This window comes from Rhincodon typus, chromosome 27, assembly GCF_021869965.1.
Source record: "Rhincodon typus isolate 14 chromosome 27, sRhiTyp1.1, whole genome shotgun sequence".
NCBI classification, from domain to species: Eukaryota; Metazoa; Chordata; class Chondrichthyes; order Orectolobiformes; family Rhincodontidae; genus Rhincodon; species Rhincodon typus.
In genome coordinates, this window is record NC_063358.1 from 14,664,535 (window position 1) to 14,690,087 (window position 25,553).

A 25,553-nucleotide genomic window follows, 5' to 3' on the forward strand; every position below is an offset into this window, starting at 1 on the left:
CTAAATAGAATCATAGAATCCTTACAGTGTGGAACCAGGCCATTCGGCCCAAAAAGTCCACACTGCCCTTCCGAAGAGCCCCCACCCCTGAATTTCTTGTGTCTACCCCAGCTAAATTAAAAATCCCTGGACACTATGGGCAATTTAGCATAGCCATGCCACATAATCTGCACATCTTTGGACTGTGGGAAGAAACGGGAGGAAACCTGCGCAGACATGAGAATGTGCAAACTCCACACAGTCGCCCGAGGGTGGAATCAAACCTGGGTCCCTGACACTGTGAGGCAGCAGTGCTAACCACTGAACCACCGTGCTGCCCTGGTGGCAAGGGGGTCAACTTCTGGTCAATTTGGCACAAGTACCTCCTTTCAGGAGCCAGTTGCCTCCATTGAATAATACTTTAATGGACTTTAGAAACTTCTTCAATATAATGGAAAGAGGTAACTGAGGTTGGCAGAAGGAATGAGTTTGTATGATTGGAGGAATTCCAGTTTAGAGGTATTGAGAAATGGCAGGACTTAGTCTAGAGAACCTTGACTTCAATACAGTGGAGATCTTGGTACCCTGGTAGTCAGTCATAGCTCAGTGACTACAGTCTTTGTCAGATGGTTAAGAGCTCAGATTCCACTCCGTAGACTTGAGCCCAAGATCCAATTGCCTTTTCCCACAATACAACAAAGTCTTCACTTCAGGAATACCTCACTGTGACACCCTGAGGTTTTGAAAGAGGTAAGTCTTTTTTTAAATAAGTTAGACAGAAGGGGTGTATAGGTGTGTGGGAATACTTACAGATTCAGGATTTTCATCTCCTCATTGTGCATGCTTGACTGACAGCCCAGATCAGTAGAAGTATTAGCTCAGTAGGAAACTTGTATTGAAGTGAATTGTTGACTTTGACAATTTAAATGGTTATAAGTTGTTATTTCTGTGATCTCTGGATAATCTTGTGTTGTTTCCTTTTAGAACGGGGAAGGTTGACTGGGATGGACAGGGTGGACAGAAAGCAGCTGTTCCCCTTAGGTGAACAGTCAATAATAAGGGGCCATGCTTTTTAAGGTGAAAGGCAGGAGGTTTAGAAGGCTCTGTAGGTTTTAAAAAAAACTTTCACCCAGAGGAAAAGATGGTCCATGATAGGCCTTCCAAGGGAAATATGAGAGATTCCACAACACTAATAGTCAGCATTAAAGAAGGAGTACAAAATAGTAACTTAATGACAGAAAAGTTACACAGATCCAATATGGAAACTTGGCAGCATCAGTAGGTCCCAACATAATGGTGTGGGTTAATTTTGACTTGCCAGATGCAAAATCTTTGCTCTTCCACTTTTTCACCACTCGTCTATCAAAATGTGGGTATCCAGTTCTGCCTTGTCCATTGCCCTCACATAGTGACACAATGCCATCAGAGGGAGCCGGCCAACAGAGGCATGTGCTTGAGAGAACAATATGCCATGTTGATGAGACATCGATATATGACTTTTGGCCACACTGCATTTATACAGTCTCCACCCTACCCCACAATATCAGTCTGTGCTGAATGAGAGAATTAGCTGAACAGACATGCATAATGTGTCCAAACAGCGAAAGCAAGGAGCGTTACCTGTCCATGTGTTTTCTTCATTGTCATGCCAGCATGCTGCAGAGGAGGACAGGTGAGGAAGGTATTTAAATGCCAGATTGTGGTCTAAGAGTTGCAGTGAAGGAGGGATGTTATAGATCCAAGAAGAAGGAAGGATGCTTCCAGAGGGATATGTGCTGCACCATGAGTGCAGCAGGTGAATGCCAGTGTTCCTGGATCTGATGCACAAACGGTTCCATGACTTGCTGCACTCCTGGCAATTAATTTACAGAAGTACACAGACATCCTTGTGACAGATGAGAGGCATGGTCAAGGTGTTCACGTGGATCTAAGCATTAATGAGGTGTCATCAGAATGGACCCCAATGATCCACACCTACATTGATGACCTTTGTCTCTGAATGCAGTATAGAATGGGCTTAGGACTCTGTATATTGTACATGCAGGAGAAACAGGTTTACAAAGGCAGAAGGTTGGGCCAGCAAGGCCAAAGGCAATTCGCTAAGTTGATGAGGTGGCCATGGACACTGTGAAGGTGGTAGCTGAGTTCATTATTGTAGCTGGAGAGGTGAGCAGCTGTCTCCACCTTCTCCAAGGTGAAATATTGAGCACTATGTGAGGGTTTGTGAGCACAGGGCACCAGTTCATTTTGACCATTGATAAATTTATAGTGGTGCTATTTACTATCAGTATATCAGTAAGTTTCATGCACTTGCAAATGAATTGGGTAAAACCTTGTCCCTCCCCTGTGAGTTTGATGTATGGTAGGGAGTGTATTCAATCAGATGTGAGTGTGGAGGGAGGGTCCCTATCACCTTCTGGCTTCCATCCCAATATCAATCTTCTTCCTACTGCTACCAGTTGAGACCCTTAAATGGGAAATTGCCTGAGGATCGCCATGTGATGAGCATGACAGTAACACCCTGTTGTGTTTGCTGGTGGGTATTCCTCATCCAAGGTACCTGTGTCTAATTAATGGATTCCGCATCAGGAAGGTGGAGAGCAGAGCTTACCCACTGAGACCAACCCCCTAACCTTGTTGCTCAAACCCTAGATCCCACTCCCCCACCATCACTCATCTGTACCTGAGATCCAGTGATCTCACACCTTCAGGGCGATGTCTTAGCAGCAACAACCACAGCTTGCCTTGTGGCACTTTGGTTCAACAGAGCTGCCAGATGGATTGGTCAGCAGCCTCCGAGGATACCACTTTGGGATCTTTGATCCTAAGGTCCCTCTAATTGATCTATCAAGGGCTTGAATGGGCCACATACAGAGGGCTTTTCTGAAAGAAGATGACGCAGAGTTTCTCACCAGACTGACAGTAGAGACTCCTAACTGACTCTAACTGACAGTAGAGACTCCTGTTACCTCTGCAAGATTCTGGAAATGTATTTTCTTCAACAAATGTGGTGGTGTGTCATTATACACCAGTAGACTCATTTGCCAGGTAATCAGTGCAACTTCCTACCAATGGCAATGGAGACAGCAGCCAGAAGTTCATCTCTGTGATGGCATGGGTGAAGTGTTAGCTATGTATGTCTGTGATGTAAGTGGTGTGATTTATAAACATTATGATATCATTTATTTTAGATTTTGGATTTGAACTAGTGACGTGGGTATTGGTCTGTGTGTATGATGGGTGTAATGATTAACTTGTTGGTATTTTTCTACTGTTACGGTGGAAAACTGCCTTGTTAAATTTAAAAGCAATCTATGAAGAAAGTTTTCAATTTGAGATCTGATTCATCCAGTAATAACGTAAACTGGGATCATAATGTCTGGCAGTGGAAATCTGATTCTTAATCCTGTGTTCAGAGAACGTGGGAGCTAGTTCACAAGGAGGTATGAATGTTGCAGGCCATTCCAACATTTGTTGTCCGTCCATTGGTGCATTTGAGGATGTAGCAACTCACCGATTATTTAAAAAATGGAGTTCCTCTGGAAGGAAGTCAAATGCAGTGTGTTTTCCACAAAGAAGGCACAGAGGCTGTTCCATATGTCAGAATGTTGTGTCTCTTTAGATAAGCTTCCAAGTATTCTTTCAGATGGTAAAGGTTGTGGTTTATAAGGAGCCTCATTGAGTTATAAATTTGCAGGCTGTCACTGTGTGCCAGTAGTAATAGAGACTATGAAGGATAGGGCATAGGGATCAGTTGTTTAGGGTATGAGAATCTTCCTCAAACAGGCCCCAGATTTCACCAACAACAGCCTTGACCTGCAAAGACAATTGTCAAGTCAGGATAACTTCCCCAGAGATGGTACATTGTTCTCTTGGGGTAAGATCTTCTCCTTCTTGCTGTGCTCTGTGGTGGCTCTGTCCCTCTTCATGCAGTGAGCCCTGACTGTCTCCATGGTGGCTGGGTCAAGAAATGATCCCAAGAAGGCCACATAACTTTGCCTTTCCATTTCTGTTCCTGACTGCCTCTCTCTCACATCAACAGTCTAGCGGCCTGGGACAAATCTCCACGTAGGAAGTAAAACTTCTGTCTTCAAAATTGAACTTTGCTGAACTCTACACAAGGAAAATGTACCTTTTTAAGAGACCCTCAGAGGCTTTTGTGTCCTTTCCCCATAAAATTGTAGCTCATATACATGGGTACAGTCACTCACACCAACAAAAATTCCACAATATTTTATAGAGTCCTGGAAGCGGGTTAGCTATTCACATGCAAATCACACCCTGTCACCTCACCCGACCTGGAGAAAACAGCTTCAATTGGAAATCAAGGCAGCACTTATAAATTCGAGCGCTGGCCAGCTTTTTAAAAAATGATGACTCCTGGAAAAATACAGATCATAGTATCAGAGTAAGGTGTCAACTATTTAGGATGAAGAGAAATGTCTTCATGCAAATTGTTGTGCACCTTTGGAATTCAGCTGTGGATGCTCAGTTATCAAATACATTTAGCTGGATCTTTAGATTGTAAGCAAATTAAAGGATATGGGGATGTTGTGGCAAAATGTGACTGATGTAGAAGATGAGCCATGATCTTATTGGAATGACAGAGAAAGCTCAAGGGATCAAAGGGCCTGTTTCTGCTTTTAAATGTTTCTATAAACATCACCGAGTAGCTTACCATTAGTTTTCGGGTTATAACAGCTTTACTAGACGACTGTGCTACACAAAGCCTGCTCTCTATCTACACCACCACATCCTTCAATCATAAACACCTCAATTAAATCACCCTTCTTGGTTACTAAATGTAAGGCCGTACAAGCATAATTCCTGTTATTTCAAGGAGTGATGTTTGTGTTCTGACAATCGATGCTGCCCATTAATTACTGGAGAATTTATGTATTGTCAGCCTCTTACCTGTTCTGATTGAGGTAAGTGCGAAGGGCCCCAACTGTCTCTGTGAAAAGCATTTTAACTATGTACACCTTCTCTCCATTCTCTGACTTGATTCTGAGCGTGGAGACTTTTCTCAATGTTCGGTCATTTTCCTCACTGAGCGCCAACCTATGATCAAGTAAAACAGAGGACTCTGTGATGCCAATAGGAGCAGAAGATATACTCTGGACACTAGAAATTGGGTTGGGGCATTGGCAGCATGTAGCATTGGACACTGATCCAGAACATTGGACACTGACTTAGGAAACTGGACACTCATTCACGGCACTGGTTCAGGTTAAGGGGAAATTTTGGTAGAGGTGTTCAAAATAACAAGGGATTCTGACTGACTAATAAGGAGGGGTAATAATGAGAGGGCATATGTTTAAAGTGGTTGAGAAAACGAGAGAGAAGATGAGAAATCATTTATCTAGGAATATAGGTAAGAGATTAGGAGTGGGACTAGTTAGGTAGTTCAATCAAGGAGCTAGTACATTATGATGGGCTGACTGGCCTCCTGTGCTGCAAGGTTGCTTTGTAGATGGAATGAGAACGATCAGTCAATCTACAAAACATTTCACCGTTCATGATTCTACCAGAGTGCAACTGAAATAGAGAGCAAACCTGAGTCAGGGAATTTGATGATGAGGTTAAGGTGGTCATCCTCTCTTTTTCTAAGTTTATCAATCTCCAGGAACGTGTGCATTAAAAAATGCCAAAAGGCGACGGACAGCCAGCAGTAGTTCACCACTGTGCACTGTAGCTGGGGTAAATGTTGACTGCTGAATAACTGATAAGTCAATCTATTTATTCCAATTGTAACAAATTGGAATGTACAACCTGAGGTATGTTGGAAGTCCATGTGTCCCAGATGAACACATCTGCAGGAAGTGTCACCGGCTTCACAAGCTTGTGCTCTGGCTTTCAGAACTTGAGGGAGAAACTGGAATCAGTGGTGTGCGTTCACAAGGCAGAGCGCTATATGGATAGTGCTTTCAGGGAGGTAGTCACATCCTAGATCAGTCATGAGAACCAGGCAGGCAGAGAAGGAATCCTCAGAGTCTATCTTGCTTGCTAATCAGTTTTCCATTTTGGACCTAGATGAGGATGATTGTTCCTCAGGGGAATACAGCCAGAGCCAGGTCAGTGGCACCTTGGAGAGCGGGAGTGCGATAGAGATATGCAATTCCACAGACAGGAAGATCAGACAGGCACTTCTGTGGCAGTATAGGTGACTCCAGGATGGTGTATTACCTCCCTAGAACCAAGATCGCAGATGTTACGGACTGGCCTTACAACATCCTTCAGGGAGAAAATGACTAGCCAGAGGCTGTGATCCATATCAATACCAATGACTTAGACAGAAAGGGGGATGATGCCCTGAAAACAGATTTTAGGGAGTTAGGAAGGAGATTTTAGAAAGGTCAGACCTCAAGACCTCAATTTTACTCCTGATGCCATGTGCTAGTAACACAAGAATAACTGAATTGAAACATGGCTGCAGAGTTGGTGTCGGAGAGAGAGATTTCTGAAGAATTGTGACCTGTTTTGGGGCAAGTGGGACTTGTATAAGGGTTACACCTTAAAGAGGACCAGAACTGCTATTCTCCTGGAGAGATTTTCTGGTGCTTTTGGGGAAAGTTTAAACCACCTTGGTGGGGGTGGTGGCAGCCATGTGAGGTAGCTTGAATAGGATGGAAATTAACATAGTAACAGAAAGTAGTAAAGTGACAATTGGACTTAAAAATGAATTCGAGAACAAAGGCAAGCATCAACTAAACTCAGAATGTGGAATAATGTCAAAAGACAAAGTTAAGGGCGCACTACCTAAATGCACTCAGAGATAGTAGGTACTGTCGATGATGGAGTCCGAGATAACACAGTGGGGAGCTGGAGGAACACAGCAGGCCAGGCAGCATCGAAGGAGCAGGAAAATTGAAGTTTCGCGTCAGGACCCTGCTTCAGAAATGGGGAGGGGAAGGGAGCTCTGAAATAGATCCACTGAGGTCTTTCCAGCATTTGCAACAAAGTAAATGATTTAAAGACACAGAAGTAAATAGGTATGATCTAATTGCCATTACAGAAACATATCTGCAGGATAACCAGGACTAGGAATAGAGTATTCAAGGATATTTGATATTCAGGAAGAACAGGCAAAAAGGAAAAGGAGATGATGTTGCATTGATAGTAATGGATGGGCTCAGTAAATTAATAAGGGAGGATCTCAGATTGGAAGGATAACGTGTGGAATCTATTTGGGTGGAGCTAAGAAAAAGCAAGGAGTAGTCAACATTGTTAGATGTGTTTTAAAGACACTGATCAATAATGGTGATATGCAGCATGGTCTTCGTCAGATTATTGACAAATGCAGCAAAAGATAATAACAATAATCATGGGTGATTTCAATCTGTATTTAGACTGGGTAACCTGATGAGCGCTAATGTTTTGGTGGATTGTCTAGGGGATAGTTTTCTAGAACAGTATGTTGAAGGTCCAAATAGACAACAATTTAAGCAAAGAAAATTATGAAGGCACAAGGTCAAATTGCCAGTGGTCATTTGGGAAAAACAGATTAAAATGTATGAGAGGAAATGGGCAACAGAAAGTCTTTAAAGAATTGCTACATAGTTTATGGCAACTATACACTTCTTCAAGGAAGAAAACAACCAAAAAAGTCAGTCTACTGTGTTTAACAAAGCAAGCTAAGGATTGTATAAGTTTAAACAAAAGACGTATTGAGTTTCCAGAAACAGTAATAAACCTGAGGACTGGGGATTTTAAAATACATCAAAGGAGGACAACAAATGATAAAGGGAGAATGGAATATGAATGCAAATTAGAAAATATCATAAAAATAGACTGTAAAAGCTTCTATAGGGATGTAAAAAGGGAAACATTTTGTTAAGACAAATGTCGGTCCATTAAAAGCAGAGACAGGAGAATTTCAGATGGGGAATAGAAAAACAGCAGAGAATAGAAAAACTGGTTACTTTGTGTTGGTCCTGGATGATAAGTCATAAGAAATCTCCCAACATAAGATTCAAAGCACTAGGGAAAATGAGTACTTTAAGAAAATTAGTAAGAATGTTGTGTTGGAGAAATGAATCGGACTGAAAGGTGATAGGTCCTCAAGACTTGATATTCTACATCCTAGCGTGTTGAAAAGATGGCAATGGAGGCAGTGGACACATTGGTGATCATCCAAAATGCTACTGAATCTGGATCAGCTACAGCAGATTGGAAGAAAGCAGCTGTTACTATATAAGGAGGGAGAGAGAAAATGGGAAACCCCTGAGTTGTTAGCTATACATCATTAGTAAGGAAAATGTTCGAAACTATTATAAAAGATGTGATGAATAGACATTTGAATAATCTAATTGGGTATAGTCAGCATGGATTTGTGAATGAAAATTGCATTTGATGAAATTGTTAAGAGTTTTTTGAGGATGTTACTAATAGAGTTGATAGAGGGGGAGGATATTGGTTGATGGTAGTACACTTGGATTTTCAGAAGGCTTTTGATAAAGTGCCCTACATGAGGTTGATTAACAGAACTACAGCACATGGGATAGGAAATAATTTAACAATATGGTTTAAAGATTAGCTCACAGGCAGAAAATAGAGTAGGAATAATCATTCTCATGTTGGTGGACTAGAGGGTGACTACGAGGATTAATATTGGGCCCACAATATATATCAAGAGATGTCGGTCATTCCCAAACTTGCACATGATGCAAGACTAACCGGGAATGTGCATTGTGAGAAAGACAAAGTGATTTCAAGAGAATTTGAACACACTTAATGAATAGACAAGAACATGGCACATGGAATATGATGTGGGAAAATGTGATGTTATCCACTTTGGTAGAAGAAACAGATATGCAAAGTATTCCTTAAATGGTGAGAGATTAGAAAATTTAAATGTACAAAGGGTGTCCTTGTCAATAAATTACCAAATGCTGAAATGCAGGTGTAGCAAGCTGTTAGGAAGGCTAATGGAATGTTAGACTTTATTGCAACAGGATTTGAGTACAGAAGTTTGTAAGAACTGCACCTGGAGTATTGTGTGCAGTGTTGACTCTTTCTCTCAAGAAAGATATTAATGCCACAGACAGAGTGCAAAGAAGTTCCAACAGACTTCTTCCCGGGATGGCAGGACTGTTCTGTGAAGAGAGATTGGTGAATCTGGGCCTGTTTTCTCTGGAGTTTTGAAGAATGAGAGGTTATCTCATTGAAACTTAAAATATTTGAAGGGATAGGCAGGGTGTAAATGCAGGAAAGGTGTTCCTCCTGGTTGGGGAGTCCAGAACCAGGGGACACCATTTCAGAATAAGGAGAAGTCACTTAGGACCAAGATGAGGAGATTGGTTTTTACTCAGAGGGTTGTGAATCTTTGGAATTTTCTACCAAGGAAGGCTGTGGAAACTCAGATATTGAATATGTTTAAAGTAACCACTAATAGATTTGTAATAGCAAAGGTGTAAGGGGAAATGGAGACAATGTGGGAAGAGAGGCTTTGAAGTGGATAATCAAACTGATGACTCGATGGTATCAATGAAGTAGTCTAACTCTTACTCCTATTTCCTATCTTCCAAAACAGGATCCCAGATTCCTGCCCACACTTTTCTATTCCAAGTAATTCAAACCGCCCTCCTACTTCATCAGTGACACCTGTACCTCTCTCTCAGTTTTGCTAGAGTTGGAGTTTCAATCAGAATCGTATTTTCATGGGCTGGTTTGGGAGGGACCTGTAGAAGGAATAAATTAAACCAATTAGAACAAAGCTATTCATTATACCAGCTTTGGAGCCAGAACCTCACTCCTGAATACAGTACATTTCATAATCTCCAGTAAGCTAGGATAGTGGCAACAACACTTACTGTGAATCTCCTCTGACATTTGCAATGAAGGACAAACCTTGATGGTTCAGGTTTGTCTGCAATGATTCATCTTTGGGAAACCAAGGTTTTGTGATTTGTGAAACTTTTGTGTACTTCTAACACTATTTACATTCAATGCCTGATGATCAACACCAGGTGGCAGCAGATGCACACTATTTATTTTTGATTACAATATTGAGGCAGTGCCCAGAGATGCTGAACAAACACCGGTGGCTGAAATAACAGCAACAGATCCTGGTTTTTACAGCCTGGAATGTAATTGAGTGTCACCTGGTTTATATATTGAACAAAAGGCAAATGGAAAGTGTTATGGACGAGAATCTAATTGAGCAGTTCAGGTGATGGTTTATATGCAGCAGTAAATTAAGTCCCTGGGAGGACAGAAAAGGCCTCACAGTAACGTCTCTGAAAGACAGCAACTCTGACAGTGCAGCACTCCCTCAGTACTGTTTTGGCACTATCAGCCTGGATTTTGTGTTCAAATCACTGGGGTGGGACTATGATCTCACAACTGTCTGCCACAGAAGCAAAACAAATACTAAGTGACTGAGCCTGTCTGACTCTTAAAAGATCAAATATCACTCAGAGTAGCACTAAGAAACCTGCAGATAGTCAGGCAGTATTCTCCAGTACTGGTTTGCCTGGGACTGAGTGTTTACAGGGACACTTTTCACTGCACTGTGCAAAAACCCTTTATCTTTTTGGACATCCACTGATGTTAAAAAGCCTACCAGCTCTGATAAAGAAGTGGCACTGAATCTCTGTGCTTAACCGCCTGCAGTGTGACCTTCAGCAGGAGTTTCAACATATAATGTCTCAGCACACCTTTTCCTGTTGATAAGCAGCCACAACTCCCACTCTTGTGGTGACTCAAGGCCTGTCTCACTGAGCGCTATTCACAAAAAGTGGGTTTCTCTTGTTTGAGTCTCGGACCCTTGAAAGACAAAAGCAGATTGCTTATGGTCATTGAGAACCGTGATGATCTCATCTTGTGGTACAACTGTTTCAATAAATTAATGTGGTAATATTTTCTTTAGAGTATTTGCTGGGTGAGAGATGCTGAGGGGTTCCATCTTCTAGGTGAGGCATTAAACTGAAGCTCTGTCTGTCAGATCAGGTGGATGTTCAAAATTCCAGAGTTTGGAGAGAAGGAAACTCCTTCCTCAGTCCCATCACCAAAAAGGATCAACAGCCGTTTGTAGGATATTGCTGGCTGCATATTAGTTGCCACATTTGTGACCTTATAACAGCGATTGTATGTCAAGAAGGACTGTGCTGCATTAAACAGAGCCTCTGTGGGTGCCTGAAGTTGTAAATTGAGCGATAACTCTTCATGTCGGAGCCTGGACAGCATGAGTCGACAGGTTTGGTTGAACCCTCCCCTACCTAATGTGCTACAAATTTGCAGCTAAGAAGGATTCCCCTTGGCCCCTAGCCTGCCCCACACAGTTACCTGAAGAATGTCTCTGATGTCTCCTCTGATGTCAATCACCTTCCCAGCCCGGATGATAGTTTTAGGCAGTTTGTTCAGAAACTGATCCGCTGACAGCTTTGGGCCTTAAAAGCAAGAGAGGAACAATTTTTAATTATTCTATTTAGGTATCCTCATTTCCCACTTCACCAATCTGCTCGCAAAACCCTGTAGAGCAGTTTTCAATGCCTTTGTTTTCATGCTTAGCTTTCCCTTCAAAAATAATCAGCTCCTCTAACTTATTCTAACCTCCATACTCCAAGTTCTAGATATCAAGGACTTCAAAATCTGATTTGAGTGGAGCAAACCAGCCACTCATATGGACAGCTGCCTCATTGAAGTGTGTTTGTGTAAATGATGGTGCCCTCATCCCCTCCATAAATGGGAAAGGTTGGGTTCGGGGCAGGATTTTTGAGATGTCTGACGGCTTCCACTATTTTCTCCACAATGGAGAGGGTCTTTGTCTTGGCAAAAATCTGGTCTCCCCTTTAACTCGCAAATACACAGCCCACACATACACCTTCTACAAATATATAGTGCATCTATCAGTTACCATCTTCATTCCCCCCTCCCTCCTTTCACTTCCTCCAGTACTCAGCACCACACCCTGCCACAAGCACCTGGGAGAGCAGAGATGGGATCAGCCATGTTCAGTGAAATGGGGTGGTATGGACCTGCTATGTGCTTTGTTGAAACAAACACCTGCTGTGCCCACATTAAAAGTTGTTAAATTCTTGGAACGCAAAGCCTCCAACAGATGTTTACACGCTTGATTCATCATGTTAAAGAGTGTCTCTGCCTTTCATGTGGCCTCCCTTTCCTCTCAGTGTAATTTTTTTTTTAAATGCAGTTATCAGTCACGGGAAATTCGCAGAGATAGAGTTTCTTTTAGACCTGAGGCCGCTCCCTACTGAGCCACACACTTTCCCCAGGGTCCTGCACCCTGGAGACTGTGACATCCTGCTCCCTGTCAAGAGAGTCGCAATAACCTCATGCCGGGTAAGCCTCATGAGACGTTTGATGCAGAATGAGGGTGGAAGCTGCAGTGTGGAAGTTGGGCTTTAATATGGAGGAGGAGCTTTCACAACAATGATTTCTGATTGTTGATTAATGAAAATGGTGAACAAATGGGCACTGAGCAGGCCTGAGGATGTAGAGACATTAAGGTTGCAGTGAAAGAGAGAGAGATGATGGATAGAAACCACACTGACGGAAGTAGAGGAAGAATACAGGGAATAGTTAGTAGTTAGAAGGGATTTATTTGCTTTGTTAATAGTAGATAATTTGTTCACTGTTACAGTTAGAAAAATAAATTGTTACTTGTCGATTTTAAAGTGAATGTCAGGGATTTATTTTATGTAACACTATAAGTTACTGAATGGCAGGTTACACCACTTTTCACATTCCTTTTACAGATTATACGGCAAAGTGCTCCTCTTTGGGTGTTTTGGTTTTCGTTCTCAGAGGGGGGTGGTGTCAACCTCTGCTTTATAACAACAGCACTGAAGTTCCAGGGCATGTGTCTGCCAGCCTGCCTCAGAAACTAGCAGCCCCTTAGATCTTTCTTGGTGACCTGGCCCAACTCCCAACTGAGTCTGCAACATCAGACCAAAACTGGGAAGTGCGGGCAGCCAAACTTAAAGATTGAGTTTGTGGAGCTGGGATATCTCCCACCTCTGAGCACTTGATCTGGGAATGAGAATTAATTAGTTCACCAACCACTGTCATCAAAAAGTAATTCTAGACATGGACACAGAACAAATGTAGGAATTTTGATATATAAAAAAAGAATAAGACATGTTCTGACTTAATCAGGAATTACTGGCCTTCCCACAGGAGTACAAGAACTGTAGGTATAATTGCTTTTATTGGTGGGAGAATTTTTGGAGAGGCAGGGTCTTCCAAAATGTTTACTAGCTGCTAAATAGGTCAAGCACTTAGTTAAAAACATGTACCTTCACAATATTGCTAAAGTGCATAAGCAAGTATATCTTAGTTTAGGGGACGACTGAAAGGAGCTGTTCCACAAATACTGACACGTTTCAAAAATCTGACCTGTCACCTCTGCCCGTTCATGTGGCAGAATGAATGAATGAATCAGTCCCAAACATCATTATTACTGAAAACAAAAAGTGCTGGAGATCACAGCGTGTCAGGCAGCATCCATGGAAAGAAAGCAAGGTAACATTTCAAGTCTGGATGACTCTTCATCACAGCTGAAGTGAAGTGTGGAGGGGGCTGCATTAATGCAGTAATGACGTGGGGAATGGAGTGATGGGGGAGGAAGGATGTTGATAGTTCAGATTCGGTTAGCTTGCTTTCTGTCCATGGATGTTTTGTTTTCAGTACAGATTCCAGCATCTGCAGTAATTTTGCTCCAAACATCATTAGACCTTACCCAGAAGAAGACAAAAAAAAACATCAGGCTATTACTGATAACATGGAATAAGTTAGCAATAAAATGCCTGTGCTGTAGAATTTTAGTGTATACATACTTTAGAGTACTTTCCGCTCAAAATGTACCAACCAAAATTACCATCATACTTTGAAAGGCTAAGAGCAGCTGGATGGGAAAGCCACTTGGTTTCTGTTAAAACTTGCTGAACTGTAACATTCTATAGTAATCCTGCGTTTTTAGATGGTGCTATCATTCTGTACTAGATAATGTAATGATACCAAAATGTTCAGAGATGGAGATAGCAGATGAATTTGCCATAATCTTCCAATCTTCTCCAGACATGGGGCAGGTAGATGCCAGAGATTTGAAGAGTGCCAAATATATATTGTAATATTATTAGTTTACTGCTCACATTGTAGTGATTTTATAACAAACATCAGATCGTATGCAGTAGAGCCGGTTTTGAATCAGCCTTAAAGATATGATAAAATCTTATCAATGGAATTTCTATGTCCTGTGTCCTGTGTACTTTTACTTGAAATATATAAGAATGATAAACTTGTAGACTCCAAGAATGGGGATCTTACAGTTAAAGGTGCTATTAAAGTGCAAGCTGCTATTATTGAGGACATCCTTGAGAGGTTTGGGGGCAGAAGATGGGCATAAAACAGGTACAGTCACAGGCGATTTCAGGGGTTCAGTATCAGGCAATTCTTTGAAGTTGGTGAGAGCTAGTTTTCATCAGCTGGGAGAAATTCAGAAATTTCCATTTTGTCAACTTCAACTCAGAAGGACACATGTGGTACAATGGTACTGTTCCTACCCATGGGTCAGGAGGCCTGCATTCTTAGTCCTATTTGCTCGGGAGGTACATAATAATATCCCTGAACAGCTCGATTAGAACATATCTTTGACAACTTCAGCAGCTAAGAAAAATTAGCTGGATGTAATAGCATTTGTGACAGAAGGATGTTTAGTGGCCAGGTGTAAACCTGGCAGTTAATCCATTTTGTACCCCACAAAAGTGGGATTTCACCCCCCTCTCTGACAATTCTGCAGGAGTTTGAGAGACATGGTAAGTGGGTGACTCAGGAAAATCCATAAAAAGTGTTAAGTTAGCTCACTATCTTACTAAAATTCTTCAGTGTTTATAATTAAACAGATGCAACACTGAAAAAAAGTCGATAGATACAGAGACAAAGTCAGGCACCTCCTTATCAACAGCCTGAGTGAGTGGCCAGCAACAGTTCATTCAGAGTGATCCTCCACTCATACCTACCTGGAATTTCACTTGTCTCCTTTACAACCCCACAATCCTGCTGTTTGGAGACTCGAGGGGTACAGCAGCCTTCTATCGTTTGTCCCATGCCAGGGAATTCTGCATGTGACTGTCTGTCCCGGAAGATCAGATCTCGCCTGTCAGTCACCTATTCAGGGCACAAACCACAAAGACATTTGTGGGTTAGATATGACTCTGCTCTATATACAGTGCCTCCAAGGGATTTTTGGGAACAAATGCATTTTTTAAAAATTATTCTCCACACAAAGAGGAATGTAGCTCCCAATCCTATCTTGTGACTGGCCTATAACCACAATTCCCTAACACACCCTGCCTTGTTGATTCATCCTTGACTTCTTGCAGTTGTGAAGTAGGTGACCACGAGACAAACAAATCCAGACACTTTCAACTCATGCCTAGGGCTGATATGACCAACTTGACAATATGACTCTTTCCATTCAACAAAGTTCATTGAGTGCTCACAGGAATGGTTAAGGAACATTCTAATTCCAACGTTGCGGTCAGTGAGTTGTATCAAGGATTAGTTCTGTGGGTACTGTTCCCCATCCAGGTAGCTCATAAGCAAGGGTCACTCTTCATGTGTGAGCCAAGGTCAGAAGTCACATGACACCAGGTTGTAGTCCAACAGATTTACTTGAAATCACAAGCTTTCGAAATGCTGCTCCTTCAAAGGAGCAGTGCTCCAAAAGCTTGAGATTTCAAATAAACCTGTTGGACTATAACCTGGTGTTGTGTAACTGCTGAACTTGTCCACCCCAGTCCAACACTGGCATCTCCACATCATGTGTGAGCCAAGGCAGAGTACGATGGTGTACCATTCAGTGCTGGAAGGCATCTTAGTTGAGCTTGCGACTCATCTGTAATCCATATATCTATTCCTGACAGCAGGAGTTGTGGTTAGGGGTCACTTAACAGTGAACAACATGGAAAATCGGGTCCGATCTATTTCCTGTCAAGCTAGGGTGCTGAGAACAATGTTACATCCAGCCTATATCTCAGTGAGATCATATTGTAGATCCAATCTAGGATCTTCTAGTATAGCAAATTTCCATTAAATGGGGATGGGCTCACAAGACATATCTTGCTGGAACAGAGTATGTCAACTAACAATGACCAGTCTGTGGCAACAGGACTTCTTGCAACTCATTACAAATACCTACAACAATACTTGCACTGTTTAATGTATACAGCAAATAGATTTTCTGCTTCGTTTTAAACCTGAGTATATTAGAGAGCCAAATTTTTGCGAAGTTTTCAGTCATTTCCAGGAGTAATTCACTGAAAGCTCCATTCTACAGTCTAACACAGCAATCATTAATTTATACAACTTTATTGGAGCTCATACTGGGCTAGAGTTTCTGAATGACTAAAAGGTCCAAGTAAATTTCCCATCTGTCTCAGCAAGCAAACCCCACCTGACCAACATCAGATAACTGGCAAGCTTTCTGTTGGTAAGGATATGAATGAAGTCTGGGTTTTATTGTTATCTGGGGCTCAGTCAGAACATTCTCAACTTTCTGTGTCATAGCCAATCCAACCTTCCACCTCCTAGTAATGCACCTAGACCAACAGCATAAGATTACCAAATCTGTTTCAGAAAGTTGTATGCATCCTAACCTCCCAAAACCAACCACTTCATCTTGCAACCAACTTAGTTGTGTACAGCCTACACTTGTTTTCCTCAATAAATACACGCGATGAAGATAATTATTCTTTCTAACCATTCCCAGTCCCCCTTCTACTACTCCACCAAAATATTGGTAGTATTAGTTTATCCATGGCTAATTAGGTATAGCCCACGGCTCTCTGGCTCAGTGAGTAGTACTCATACTTCTGTATCAGACGTTGTGGTTTTGAGCCCCATTCCAGAGAGACTGGAGTATAAATTTCAGGTTGCCACTTCTAGTATTGAAGGGATACTGCAATGCATGAGGTCCTGTCTTTCTGACAAGATGTTAAACTAAGGGCTCAGCTGTCCTTCACATGGACATGAAATAGCCCATGGCCACAATGTTGAGGTACAGAAGGAAAGCTCTCCCTGGGTGTCCTGACCAATGTCTATCCCTCTTCCTAAATGAGCAAAACAGATGTCCTGTTCATTTATATTATTGTTTGTGGAATATTGTTGGGCACAAATTGGCTGAAAGAAGTTCTTCAATGTAACAGAAATTTTATCAGAATTACTACAGCGAAGAGGAGGCCATTTGGCCCAATGTGCCTGCACCAACTCTATTATCTAGTGCATACTCCTACCTTTTCCCCATATACCTGTATTACTGTCCAAAAAACCATGCTGTGCCCTCTTGAATGCCTCCTCCATTATTCCAGGTACTGCATTCCATACCCTAAGAACTCACTGTGTGAGTTCTTAGGGTATGGAATGCTTTGTTTGCACATCACTTTAAATCTTTTCTTGTTCTCTCTCATTCTTGTTTCATTCACAAGTGGAAACAGCTTCAGCCTACTCGTGATTTTGAAAGTGTCAGATTTCCCCTCAACCTTCTCTCAACCTTATTCTTATAGCTGGTACCATTCCAGTAAATTGATTCTGCACTCTCTCCAATGCATTCACATTTTTCCTATAATATGATCTCCACACTAGCACAAAATACTCCATCTGCAGTCTAACAAATGTCTTGTACAAGTTCAATATCACCTCCTTGCTCTTGTACCCCATGTAATATTAATAAAGCTGAAAAACTGTATGTTTTATTTATTGCTCTCTGCACTTCTCCTGTCATCTTTCAAAGTACTTCTGTAACTGTAAAGCAATTTGGGATGTCCTGAGACAATGAAAGGATCTACATAAATGCAAGTTCCAAATTCACAACATGACACTCCTTCAGCCTTTGTTAAAGAATTAAATAAATCAACCCCTGGTGCTACTTGATTAAGACAGTTGTATCAGGAACACAGGTGACTCGTCTGGGCCATTGAATTGCTAGCCAAGTGACATTACCATTATGCCAACATCTCCCCCTAAATTTTTCAGTACTATTACTTTGTTATTCACTCACTTACCTTAAATGGAACTCCTTCTGGGTACCTGTTCTGCAGCTCAGAAGGGAAATATCCATCCATGATATCCTGCATGCAATGCTAAGATTAAAATATTGGGAAAGAAAAAGTTTTGCGTTAAGTCACTATTTCTGATCACAATAATGTCTGACATAAAATTGGATAACATAATCAACATAAACAGGAATCAATGTAGCCACTGAGGCTCCTGCATAATAAACATTTTGTACATAATGATATGGCACAGAAAGAGGCCACTCACATATGGTACCTATGTCTCCACTTTGATGGGACAATTCAGTTAGTCTCACACCCTTGCAACTTCCTCACAAGGCTGCAAACTTTTCCTTTTCATAAAAAGGAAGTACTTAATCAATTCCCTTTGATAGTTACAACTGAATCTGCTTACGTCAACCTTTCAGGCAGTGTTTTTCAGGTCATAACAACACAGAGTCGGTTTTTTTGTCAGTTTCATATAAAAATGAAAAAGACTCACATTTATATACAACCTTCATAACCGGAATTTCAGCACATGCTGGTGAGCTGCCCTCATGAACCATTGAAATCTATTTGGTGTACTTACACCAACAATGTTCCTTGGAAGGAAGTTCCAGGATTTTGTCCCATTGCCAGCGAGGACGCAGTGGCAATATATTTCCAAGTCAGATAGTGAGTTGCTTGGAGGGGAACTTACAGGTGGTGGTGTTTTCCACATATCTACTGCTCTTGTCCTTCTAGATAGTAGTTGTCATGGGTCTGGAAGGTGCTGTTTAAGAAGCCTTAGTGAATTTCTGCATTGCATCTTGTAAATGGTATACACTGCTACAACTGCTCATCGGTGGCGGAGGGGCTGAATGTTTGAGGATGTGGAGTCAACCCAACAGGCTGCTTTGTCCCAAATGGTGTCAAGATTACTGGAGCTGCACTCTTTCAGGCAAGTTCGAAGTATTGCATCATACTCGTTCCTTGTAGATGGTGGACAAACTTGAAGAGCCAAGATGTGAATTACACACTGCAATTACCCTCGGACTCCTGTAGCCACAGTACTAATAGGGCACATCCAATACAATTTCTGGTTAGAGATAACCCTGAGGATACTAGAAGTGGGGGAGTGTTACTTGGCACTGGTCAGCCCAAATCTGGATATTGTCCAATTCTTGCTGCATTTCAGCATAGACTGTTTTAGTATCTGAGGAACTGCAAATGTTGCTGAACATCATGTAATCATCGGCAAACATCCCTACTTTTGACCTTATGTTGGAGAGGGGGTTATTGATAAAGCAGTTGAAGATGGTTGGGTCTAGGACAATACTCTGGAGGTGTCCTGGAGCTGACCTCTGATTACCATAACCATCTTCCTTCTTGCCAGGTATGACTCCAACTAACAGAGAATTTCCCCATCATTTTCATTGATTCTAGTTTTGCTAGGGCTCCTTGATGCCAAACTCAGTCAAAAGTCTCAAAGTCAAGGGCTGTCACTCTTACCTCACCTCTGAAATTCAGCTCTTTTGTCCATGTTTGAACCCAGGCTGTAATGAGGTCAGGAGCTGAGTGGCCCAGGGCATCACTGAGCAGGTGATTGCTGAGCAAGTGCTGCTTGTCAGAGCTATTGATGACCCCTTCTATCACCTTACAGATGCTCAAGAATATACTGATGGATGATAATTAGATGGGTTGGATTTGATCTACTTTTTGTGTATGGGACATAAGACAATTTTCCACATTGTTGGGTAGGTGTTGTTGCTAGACCGGAACAGCTTGGCTGGGGGCACCAAAGTTTTGCAGCACATGATTTCAGTACTATTTGAAGAATATTTCAGGACGGTTAGATCATCCACACAGCACCTGTGGCTGAAGATAATGATTCAGCATAATCTTTTGCACTAAAGTGCTGCGCTCCTCACATCATTGCTGCTGAACCAGTCTGTGATCATAGAATCCCTACAGTGTGGAAACAGGCCCTTCAGCCCAACAAGTCCACACCGACCCTCAGAGCACCCACCCAAACCCATCCCCCTATAACCCACCTAATCTACACATCCCTGAACACCACGGGCAATTTAGCATGGCCAATCCTCCTAGCCTGCACATCTTTGGACTGTGGGAGGAAACCGGAGCACCTGGAGGAAACCCACACAGACACAGGGATAATGTGCAAACTCCACACAGACAGTCGCCTGAGGGTGGAATTGAACCCAGATCCCTGGCGCTGTGAGACAGCAGTGCTAACCACTGTGCTGCCATGTCTGATCCATGTCTGATCTAATGCCATACGATTTCATGGCATCTAGAATCAAATTTGAGGACTCCCAGGGCAACTTTTAAACTACTCTTGGATCGGCACATGGAGGATAGTAAAATATAGGGTGTGCAGGGTAGATTGATCTTAGTAGGATAATAGGTCGGCACAACATCATGGGCTGAAGGACCTGTACTGTGCTTTACTGTTCTATGTTCTATGTAACTGCCTCCTGACTGTTTACCAGTATGCCACACTTCTGCTGGATCTTCCCTAACAATGGCACAGAGCATACACAGAGATTGTATGATGTTGTCTGGGGAATTGTCTGTAAGATATGATTCTGTGAGTCAGACTCTTACTTGACTGGCCTGTGAGACCGTTCGCTCAGTTTTGGCACTAGCCGTCATATGATAGTAAGGAGGACTTTGAAGGGTTGATAGTGTGTGCTTGTCGTTGTCGCTTCTGGTGCCTTAGTCAAATCCTAAGTGGTATGTCAAGCTTCAATCCTTTTTCTTTCTAGTGGTGATCCAACTAAGTGGCTTGCTAGACCATTTCAGAGGGCAGTTAAAAGTCAATCACACAGATCTGGAGTCACATGTTGGCCAGATCAGATAAGGATGGCAGTTTTCCTTTCCTAAAAGGCATTTGTGAACAAGATTGTTTTTTATGATCATTTGACAATGGTCTCATGGTCATCATTGGACTTCTAAAGGCAGATTTTATTGAATTTAAATTCCACCATCTGCAGTCGTGGGATTCAAATACCAGTCTCCACTCTTGCAAGAACAACCTCAGTTTCTCCAGACTATCCATGTAACTGAAGTCCTTTGTGCCTAGTACCACTCTAATAAATTTCTCTAATAAATGGTGCATAAAATTGGACCTATGCTTCAGATAGTACATAACCAATGTTTTATAAAGGTTCCTTTTGTACTTTATGTCTCTATTTATAAAGCTTGGATTTCTATGTGCATTATTTGTCATCCCATTTTCATACATAAACATTATAGACTGACTACATCATATGCAGTCTGTATACACAGTATGTGTCATTGGTTATTTTCCCATAACACAACACCATGCAAATTAGGCGGTCTTAAACTTTAGGTGGTATAAGACTGTTTACAATCTGTGCTTTACCTGAGTTGAAGGTTCATCATATGATCTGAATGGACCATTAAACATCACAATTCCATTCTTGAAGAGTGAGAGTGGTACAGGGTCTGGTCTCTTTAGCCGAGCTCCGCCTGTGATGTGTTCCACCCTAGCTTCGCCTTCACCAGCCAGAACATTCAAGTCTTTTATATTTTCTAGAACCAAATCAAAGTCCATTTGAAAAGGTTCCAAAGCTGCATCACCTGTGAACATATACGGATGTAAGAAACAGCATGAGAGTGAAAGTAACCACCAGTGTCTTGTAAGAGTGAGTTCCACACAGATAAAGAAATAATGCATTGCATTCAGGCAGAAGCTACATATACACATGTTAAAAAAAGAGTAATACAATATGCTGATAAGGTTAGTCGAAGTAGCGTAGAGGTAGCTCACGTGGAGCATAATCTTGCACCAGTTGAGCTCACTGCCCTATTTCCGTGCTGAGAACTTTTATATAATTCAATGGAATATCTCTGTATGTCTGTTGTGATCCTCAAGGGACAGGGGCATCTTGCAATACATTGTAGATCATGAGTGGGAGAAGAAATGAAGACAGAATTTTGAAAGAATCGGTCAAAAAGATGTGTTTTGGAACCAAAGGAGAGGATAATTATGAGGTCCAATGTAAATTTTCCAAGGATGGACACTAGTGGCTGATAAAATGACCACCTATAGGGGAATGGTGGAAACAAGCTGTAGCCAAGAGTGAAGGGAGCAGAGAGTGATGGTAGGTATATGTGGCTGAAAATGATCACTGAAGTGTAGTGAGCTGGGATCATGGAGGGATTTGAAGGTGAATTTGATGTACTGGTGAATTTGATGTACTGGTGAATTATCCATAAAACACAGACGCCAGCATGAAATAGCACATGTGAGGGTGTATTCTGGTTAAGCTGAAGTTTGTGGACAGCAGAAGCCTAAAACTGGAAAAAAAAATTCAAAGTCTGTATTCATAGCGTTTCTATCTCAGCTGTAGCATCGGAGAGGGAGAAGGAGAACAAGACAAAGAAGAAAAAGACAGGTGTGATGGTGGAACAACACTTTACATTTATATGGTGCCTATAATATAATATAAAGTGCCAAAGGACGCTACAGAAACAAAGTTTGTCACTAAGCTACATAAACAGATATTAGGGCAGATGATCAAAATCTTGAAGCAAAATGTAGGATTTAAGCATTATCTTAATATTAGAGAACTAGAGAGATGGAGAGGTTTAGGAATGGTGTTCTAAGGTTTAAGATCTAGGCACCTCTAGTGGAGCAATTAAATTATGGAGCAATTAAAATCAAGAATCATAATTAGTGAATATAGAGATCTCAGAAAGAGGAGATTACAAAGTTAGGGAAAGAAATTCTATGCAAGGGATTTGGGAATAAGAACAAAAATTATAAATATGAAGTGTTGCTTAACCAGGAGCCAAATGTGGTACGAACAAGGTATGAGCAAATGGGGCTCGACAAACATGAGAACAGACAGAGTTTGAGATGACCTTGAGTTTATAAGGGTGAAACATTACAGGCTTACCATCAATGTGTTGGAATAATCAAGTCTGGAAGTAAGAAAAGGTATGGATGTGGCTTTTGGCAAGCAGGTACAAGGTTGGGCTGTTATAGTAATTGATGTAGATGGTCTTGGTGATGCCACTGATTAATTTAAAAGCATTTCTTGGAATCAAATATGACACCAAGGTTGTATACAATCTGGGTCAGCTTCACACGCATGCCTGCAAGGGGGTTGGAGTCATTGGCTATATAGAGGAGTTTGTATCACAGATTGAAAATAAGGCTTTGGTGAGGATGGAGACACGGAAGAAAACAAGAAAGTGGTGGGAAGTGAGAAATAGAAGTGAGGAAGGAAAGAAAGAAGAAACGAAGTGAAGGAGAGATTACAGTCCTGAGACTGCCGACTCAGGAAAATACCTCAATGCTAACTGCTTTCTGCTTAGACAATCTAGGGTCAGATACAATAAAGAGCTTATGACCTACAGACATTGTCAGAAATTCCTCCTCTAAGACAAGCTTCTGAGTGTAGCTGGTGAGAGGCTGTACTTCTATTTCTTCTAAAACACTTAGCCCAACATTTCTTATTGTGCAGGAACCGCACTCAAAATAGAGGGTAGTTTTTCTGCAGTTTTTGGCTTTACACAGAAGCATGGGAGTTTCGAATGCCCAACTTGTGAATACCTCAAGATACTGGAAAATTGAGCAGAAAAAGAACTTAGAAACTGATAGAAGTTAGACATTTCTACATGTAATTGTTATTAATTATCTGAATTGCAACAAATATATAGTAGGTTGAAATTGAATCATAGAATTTCCACAGTGTGGAAGCAGGCCATTTGGACCATCGAGTTTACACTAACTCTCTGAAGAGCATCCCACCCAGACCCAGCTCATATACCCCGTAACCCTGCATTTTCCATGGCTAATCCATCTAGCCTGCACATCCCTGGACTCTATGGGCAATTTAGCCTGGCAAATCCAACTAACCTGCACATCTTTGGACTGTAGGAGGAAACCGGAGTACCTGGAAGAAACCCACGCAGACACGGGGAGAATGTGCAAACTCCACACAGGCCGGTCACCCAAGGCTGGGATGTAGTCCGGGTTCCTTGGTGCTGTGAGGCAGCAGTGCTAACCACTGAGCCACTATGCTGCAATGCAACTGGGGGACAGGAGGCCCAAGAAGGGTCTAAGCAGCTGATGACATTGTAACAGAACATGTTTTTTGATTTTAGCAGAAATAGAAGAGAGTGGAAATCAACACGGAATTGACGATGTGGCTCCTGTCGTCACTCCATTTTCCAGTTTAAATACTCTCTTGAGACTAGGTGCTGGGTGGGATGTTATGAGAGTAACTAGACATTCACTTTACATGCACTGTCGCTGGCACCACCCCTCAACCAGTGTTGTCTTACCCCAGCACAGAACAGATTTGTTGACTTGATCACCACAGGCACATAGCAACATTGCAGCAAACCTGCTTCGGGTACTGTCGGCTAACAAAGGAGTGTTAGCTGGATCCTGGGAAAGACTCCCCTGACCTTACTCCAGCATCATGTGATTGTTATGTTTATCCGAGAGCACAAATGGAAACTCAGCTTAATTTTTATCTTCAAGACAACATCTTTGACAATCCAGCATTCACTTTGGACTGCACCAAGAGCGTCAGCCTGGATTAGATGTTCATGTCCTGGGGTGGGGCACGATCCCATAACATGAACAGTGCATTCAAGATCGCAACAAGTTGCTGTGTTAAACAAAATCCACATTTTTTTCCCCTTCTTGATCAGTTCTTTGACCATTTAGCTTAACTTCAATCCTTGTTAACACAAAATTAACTTTTCTCTACAAGATTTGCAGCAGAAAGACCATATTTCAGAGAACATCCAAATATCAACAAGGGACCTCTTGACAGTGAGGAGAGACCAGGAAGGAGGCAGCTGAAAGAAGACTCAACCCAAAACATGGGCTCGCACTGTTCACTCCTGCAATCCGTGCACTACTAATCCTTGAAATCTCTGCACTATTGACTGCCAGAGTCTCTCCTGGCTATCTCCTATGGAATTAGAGATTCTAACAGATCAGAGTTTACACTCTTTGTCAAAAAAGCTCCTCGGTTTAGATTCATTTTGTGGACTTTAAACAATTAGGTCTGCACTGCTGTAATCCTAAATGTCTGAAATCCAGAATCCACACCATTTCAAAGTGGAAAAGGATCATTGTGCCTTTGGAACAAAAGCAGAAGTTTCTGGAAAAGCTCAGCAGATCTGGCAGCATCTGTGAAGAAGACATCACAGTTAATGTTTTGGGTCTGGTGACCCTTCCTCAGAATTGATGGTAGCGAGGAAAACGTTGGTTTATATGCAGGAGATAGGGAGAGGCTGAAGGTAGGGAGTAAATGGTAGGTGGGAATAGAGGCCAGAGAGAGAAGAGCAGTTGGACAGACAAAAGAGTGGATAATGATCTGGATAGGAGAGTGAGTAGCTGTTAAAGGGGACTGTTAATGACTAACAATAGGTAGTGGTAATAGCAGGCTATATGATAACAAGGCCTGGTGTGTGGGGTAGGGGTCTAGGACATAGGAGAGTTTAGGCCCTAAAATTATTGAACTTGATATTGAGTCCGGAGGGCTGCAGGGTCCCCAAGTGGAAAAT

The 25,553-nt window shown here is 41.9% G+C and overlaps 1 protein-coding gene across 1 annotated transcript in view; it reads right to left on the reverse strand.

Annotated features, from left to right (window-relative positions):
• The window catches only part of ubxn11 (UBX domain protein 11), a 51,063-nt gene that overhangs the window by 2,754 nt on the left and 22,756 nt on the right, over positions 1–25,553 (reverse strand). Inside the window, exons 3-8 of the mRNA XM_048612938.1 lie at positions 21,382–21,599; positions 18,003–18,080; positions 14,961–15,108; positions 11,266–11,369; positions 9,589–9,659; positions 4,894–5,040 (exon numbers count right to left, since the gene is read on the reverse strand). Of these exons, the coding sequence (XP_048468895.1) occupies positions 4,894–5,040; positions 9,589–9,659; positions 11,266–11,369; positions 14,961–15,108; positions 18,003–18,080; positions 21,382–21,599 (766 nt within the window). The remainder of the gene's footprint in view (positions 1–4,893; positions 5,041–9,588; positions 9,660–11,265; positions 11,370–14,960; positions 15,109–18,002; positions 18,081–21,381; positions 21,600–25,553) is intronic.